This window comes from Triticum aestivum, chromosome 7B (assembly GCF_018294505.1).
Source record: "Triticum aestivum cultivar Chinese Spring chromosome 7B, IWGSC CS RefSeq v2.1, whole genome shotgun sequence".
Classification (NCBI taxonomy): Eukaryota; Viridiplantae; Streptophyta; class Magnoliopsida; order Poales; family Poaceae; genus Triticum; species Triticum aestivum.
In genome coordinates, this window is record NC_057813.1 from 50,632,523 (window position 1) to 50,638,494 (window position 5,972).

General features: G+C 42.3%; 1 protein-coding gene across 3 annotated transcripts in view; it reads right to left on the bottom strand.

The window, feature by feature from the left end:
• Window positions 1-1,494: 1,494 nt before the first annotated feature.
• LOC123159034 (probable E3 ubiquitin-protein ligase XBOS35) overlaps window positions 1,495-5,972 on the bottom strand; it is a 5,562-nt gene continuing 1,084 nt past the window's right edge. For 2 of the 3 annotated variants that reach the window (XM_044576837.1, XM_044576834.1), the window contains exons 2-11: window positions 4,900-5,105; window positions 4,724-4,783; window positions 4,103-4,174; window positions 3,812-3,987; window positions 3,543-3,703; window positions 3,302-3,360; window positions 3,180-3,226; window positions 2,637-2,777; window positions 2,153-2,247; window positions 1,495-2,072 (exon numbers count right to left, since the gene is read on the bottom strand). In XM_044576837.1, coding sequence (XP_044432772.1) covers window positions 1,633-2,072; window positions 2,153-2,247; window positions 2,637-2,777; window positions 3,180-3,226; window positions 3,302-3,360; window positions 3,543-3,703; window positions 3,812-3,987; window positions 4,103-4,174; window positions 4,724-4,783; window positions 4,900-5,094 — 1,446 coding nt within the window. In that variant the 5' untranslated portion in view covers window positions 5,095-5,105 and the 3' untranslated portion in view covers window positions 1,495-1,632. Of the gene's footprint in view, window positions 2,073-2,152; window positions 2,248-2,636; window positions 2,778-3,179; window positions 3,227-3,301; window positions 3,361-3,542; window positions 3,704-3,811; window positions 3,988-4,102; window positions 4,175-4,723; window positions 4,784-4,899; window positions 5,959-5,972 lie in introns of those variants that run through there. The other variant, XM_044576836.1, reaches the window with a different exon arrangement.

Here is a 5,972-nt window from a genome sequence, read left to right on the forward strand (position 1 = left end):
TGTGCTTAAGAGCCGAGCAGATACAAACCATGGCTGTTTGGCGGCATACACATTTGTGTTCTGCTCACCCATTCAAATGTGGTGGCCTTACCACCACATTAGTAGCACAACAGCAGACGCAAACTGATAGAAGGCAAACAATGCAAACAAAAGATTAAGAGGCTATAGTACTATACTATGGCCATCGTTAAAGACAGCAGGGGCATCCCATGCCCTCTGCTTCACGCCAGGGTGTTGATCCTCGCCAAAATATTAATATGTTCACAGCACAAGTTCACCATCACCAACAACACAAACTACTAACACTACTAACAATTCCATATTGTTGTGCTAAAAAATCCGACCGTTAGACACGTATCGGTTGGACATTGACTGAGTGGTCATGTCCAAAATGGTCTTTCCCAGGAAGACCTCAGCTATAAATAGCCCACCTTATCCAGCGTGCATGAAGAAAAGCAATACACGAGGCCATTTACCAAAGTCCGATGTCGACTCACCTCTTTGTAGAAAGATTCATCAGTGAACTGGATGGCCTGAGAAGGATCACAGTACCGCCATGCCGAGGAGATGCGCTCATGTGATCAACACATCAAATGCTTGGAAGCCTCCTCTGAATGGCCACACGAAGATTTATGTACTCCTTCCGTTTCTAAATATTTGTCTTTTTGAGATTTCAAATGGACTACCACATACGGATGTATGTAGACATATTTTAGAGTGTAGATTCACTCATTTTACTCCGTATGTAGTCACTTGTTGAAATCTCTAGAAAGACAATTATTTAGGAACGGAGGTAGTAGATGGCAGACTATCTCATGATGGTCGTGTGGGTGCAGCTGCTGCAGTGTGCAGAGATGAATAAGGCAATTACCTCGGATCTTCAGCGATCGTTCTACCCAGAGTGAATAATCCAGCAAGCCTTGAAGCCTTAGCATGTCATGAGACCTTGGCACTAGCTGCTTGATTTGTCTTTTGAGTCATTCGGTGATTGCGTGCGATTACAAACCGATTGTGGACGACATAAAAAAAGGGTTAGGAGGTCCGCATATGACAATAGTGAAGGAGATAAATATAAGGAGAACAAGTTTTGTTAGCTACGATTTTATGTTCAAAGGCCAAGCTTCGAACGGCACACAATCTTGTAAAATTTTCTGTTTTGCTTCCTCAGGGTCGCCACTTATGGCTTCTACATCCACATGACCCCTTTGTATCCCTGTGAATTTTGCTTTAAATTAATAAAGTGTGGGGATTGCTCAAAAAAAAATCTACCTACGCGGGAAATAGGGATTGCCTAGCTTTTTCTTTTCAGATTGCCCCGCTTTGTTCTCTTGCTCACGGTCTCAGTCACGCCAGCTCTTGTGTACGTGGCTGTGAGTCGAACCCTTCTGAGTGTGCGTGTGTTTGTTCTCTCCACCTATCAATGAAATGATACCACAAGTCTTGTGTGTGTTCTCACTTAGAAGAAGAAACTGAATTATCAAAAAAAAAAAAAACTTAGAAGAAACTGAGTAGGAAATCATACAAACAAACAAACAGATAGACATGAACAGATGCTGCACAAGTTTGAATCACCAAACTCCAGCTCACAAAACGAAAGGGATGCACACAACGCCAACAAAAAGGAGCAGAGCATTATGAAAACTCTGTATATCTACTACCGACTCTTTCCCTGTACGAAGATGATCGCCGCACATCCGGCCTGATACAACTGACGAGGCAGGGCAACGTCTCGTCAAGCCTGCCGCAATTCAACTTGATCGACGACAATCTACCGGAGCCGGTGGATCGAAAAGAGGAGCATCCCAGGTGAACTGAGGTGGAGCGTAGGCGACGGATGTCCGACTGGCGACGCAACGAGCCAGTGCTTGCGCCTGCCGCACATAGAGCCAATGATGAGGTAGTCCATGGAAGCTCCTTCAGGAAGGTGGTGCCTGTGAGCTTCACGAAGGAGACTATTGTGTGCCTGCACAGAGGGCAAGATATGGAGCCGGGCACCCCGCGGGTACACGTCGAGCTGCTGGTGGTGGAGCACAGATAGAGTGCACATTTGGTGCAGAACTCATGGTCACAACCTATTAAAACATAGTAAATCCATATGAAAATGGATAAGATGAGGTACAACTATTCAGCATGAGGATTAGTCTGTTGGTACCTTCTGCAGCTACTGTGCATTCCATCTCCAAACATATCACACATGGATCATGGCAACTACTAGATGATGCCGAGGTTTTTCTCCATCCGCATTCCCTGTGAACGATCAAATATGAGTTGATCTGTAAATGGGGAATTGTTTCTCTGTTCTTTGTTAACTGGAAATGCGCCTCGGGAAAAATTTGGAAGCCCAGCGATATAAAGTCCAAATTTTCTCATTCTCAATAATCTGCGTCTGTTAAGGTGCAAATTATCCTTGAATAGGCATCTACGCTCCGAGACATGGTGACCTTACTTACGTCCTCTGTTCAATTAAGTAAATGATTGTGGCTTTGTGCACAAGGTTGGTACATGAGTACAGATGCTTGATACTTTGGACAAATTTCAATTCTATTTCAAAACTTGATAGGTTTGATGAACTAGGAATTTAAGACGTGACGAAATGATAACAGCATGTACATAGTCTGTCTGGTATTTGAACTCACCGAGCGATTTTGACAATGCTCATCAGTGGAAGAGATAGATATGGTGACGGAAGAATTAGTAGTCTCCCTTCTGGCAGTTTGCTTAGGACGCCTTCAGCACCGGTTTTGTGCCATGAACGAGCCACCATCAAAGGACTCAACCTTCAAGGAAACAGCATTGGAAAACAGTGAACCACACGGAAATTGTTTTCTAACGAGGCATAAGCATAAGTCGAATGCCGGCTATAAATCCAGACCGGCATATGACATCACAATGGACATAAGCACAAAATGCAGCCAACTGGTTTTAGCATTTGAATTCAGCGAAGGAAAATGGATTTATTTAGGCAGACACTAGTCACAGATAATTAGCATTTACCATAGTTAGCTTAGAAATTCTGATAATAGAGCCCAAAAAGAAGCGTGAAATTTATCCAAGCGACATCAGTAAATATATCAGCATGTGGCAATTGTAAAGTAACAACCTTTTCTCAGATTTTCAATCATTGTGAAGTGTACAAACAAATACTTCTAGAATAGAAACATGGAATTCCCTAGGCATACCCGTTAGCATTTTCAGCTCCCATGTGTGCTCCTGCTGCAATGAGAAGCTGTTTTACGGCAATCAGTAAACGGGAATTGGACAATTACTTGATATTTTATGGAAGGGAGAATTCAATGCATACTTGGCAGCATACAGCACTTCCTCCACAAGCTGCATAGTGAAGGGCCGTGCTTCCTGAACCTGCAATTTTAGGGAATTGTTAATATATGAACATGTAAAGAAGTTCAGAATATTTCCCCTTGTTCTGCACATTTGATGTGAGAAGTAACGGTCAAGTTCCTGAACAATAACTACTTGAATTCAGTTAAACATCTAACATTCTGTGTACAGTTTTATGTTTTTTTACCCTGTTCAGTTTTTACCTATGAGATCAATAGTTGAGCCATCGTTGACTGTGACCTCAGAGACAGAGGCTCCAAGGTCTAACAGCAATTGCAAGCTCTCAGCATGCCCGTGAAGAGCTGCCAAGTGAAGAGGGGTGACACCTCCATCTGACTTTGCATTAACTAGTCTCTGGAGATTTCTGGGAAGCAAAGGAAAATGGATATTTATTTACTAGTTATCGGAAGATGCCAACATAAACGATAAAAAAAAAGATGCCAACATAGATGAACGTCAGAATTTGGCATACGCTGCGTCAAAAGCTTCCTTATTTGTTTCACCCGTGGCTGTTCCGCGCATGATGCTCCAAAAATCCGGCAAACTAGGCACGTAATCAGCCGCAATAAGCCGGATGCACCGGGTATGACCTTTCAGGGCGGCAAAATGAATTGCTGTTGCACCACTAAAACAATCTTTTTTGTGAATCTAAGATTAAAAATACATATCACTTGCATCAGTACAAATTACAGCCCAGTTTAACACAAAAACAAGTTCTTCTTTGCGATCACAAAAAGATACAAAAAATTTGATATTCACTTACATTAGCTTTAAAAAGAACTAGGATCTGTACAACTTTCCAATGACCATATAGACAAGCTTGCATCAGAGCAGTCTGCACGGAAATTATTGCGTTTAGAGCTGGTACCAGAACAAAGAAATATTCTCTTTCACAATAGAACAGAAATAGAAAGAACATAATGAGGTGACATCAAATCACCCCTTCAAGAATGTTCCAATAGGATTTTTTTTATTATCTACAAGTCAACTAAGAGAAAGTAGTACTCCCTCTGTCCCATAATATAAGAACGTTTTTGAAACTACACTAGTGTCAAAAACGTTCTTATATTATGGGACAGAGGGAGTAACATTTTGCAGCTTACTTCCATCTACTTGAAACAACTGATATATCCTTTTCTAAGACCAGAGCGACCTCAGATATATGGGAAATGCATATACTTGTAAGATTGCAACTAGACAGTTCTCGGTAATATATTAAAATAAAATAATTTGGGGAAAATTATGGTCAATCCATTTCTGTATACCGAGTAAGAAGTATTCTCTACAAATATTCAAAAGTAATAACACATACTATGGGTCATCAAGAATTGGATACCAAGGCAATGATGAACAAGGTGGGAGATAAAAAAAAAAGGGGGCTCACCTGTCCTCTGCAGTTCCTAAGGTTGATATCAACGCCAGATTCTATTAGCAGGGAAACAATCTACCAGGAAGATGAAATTACTTATCAATCGATAACGAACACACATACATTAATTAACAAAAGTAGCTAAAAATAATTGTAAACTGATAACGAAAGAGATGTGTGGAGTGAATCACCTCGTGGTGGCCCTTTGCCGCCGAGTAATGGAGGGGTGTGTTTCGGATACCGAATGTCGAGTATCGTGCAAGCCGGGGGTTAAGCTCCAATAGGGCCCTAGCCTCCTGGATGTCTCCATCCCTCGCGGCAGAGACGAGCCGCTCACCGGTAGCTGAGCAGCCAAATGAGTCACCCATCATACCTAGGAGTCCCATGGTGCTTCTACCTATTAATGCACAATCTTAGTGCCACTTACTAAGGACTCGCCATATATTGAGTTTAATCACTTGAGCACGCTATGAAGTCATACGATTCTGAAGCCAAGGGTATGAGTGTACCAAGAATGGAAAGCTGGCCTGTATGTAGAGTAAATTGCCCCCCAAATTGATATGGTAGGGGAATTCAACCACATGGACACTCTACAGGGAACTGATTCAGGAAAAGGGGAAACTAAGCCACCTGTCCACTTCGGGAAGCACCAAAATGGCATAGCATAACCCTAGGCATTTGTACACTAATATAGTGAAGGATCCACATTAAGGGCTCAATAAGTTAGTAACTGGATCACTAGGTCACCCCTATAAGAAGACAGTGGGCATAAATGGCAGCAATGTTGCCTCACCTTCAGGAAAAATAAACCTCAAATTGACACAATAAGCAGGAAACCTAAACCGAGGTGGCATCCCTCTGCAAGAAAGTAGCCTCAGATGATCCAACAGGGTAATACTACTCTGACCAACTGGGCACCCCACATGGATTAAAGAGTACAAACAGCATCTTCCTTTAGGAACCTACCACAAATTGACTCAACACTCAAAAGAGCTGGAATAAAACCAAGGGTGCCATCTTTACACAAGACAATGTCCACAATTGAACCAAGAAACGGTGGGTAAAACGCCCTCTATCTTACTACAATTATTATTAGTTTCCTAATAATTAATAATCGAGTTATTGGCAGGCACAGTAATAATGGCGAAACAGTACTAGGAGAAACCGGTCGCTGTCCCCTGTCCTTCTCAGGACAGCGGCTCCATTGCTCCAAGGAGGACTAGCACAACCACCAGCATCGGCATTGAGCTCACGGATTGACTTT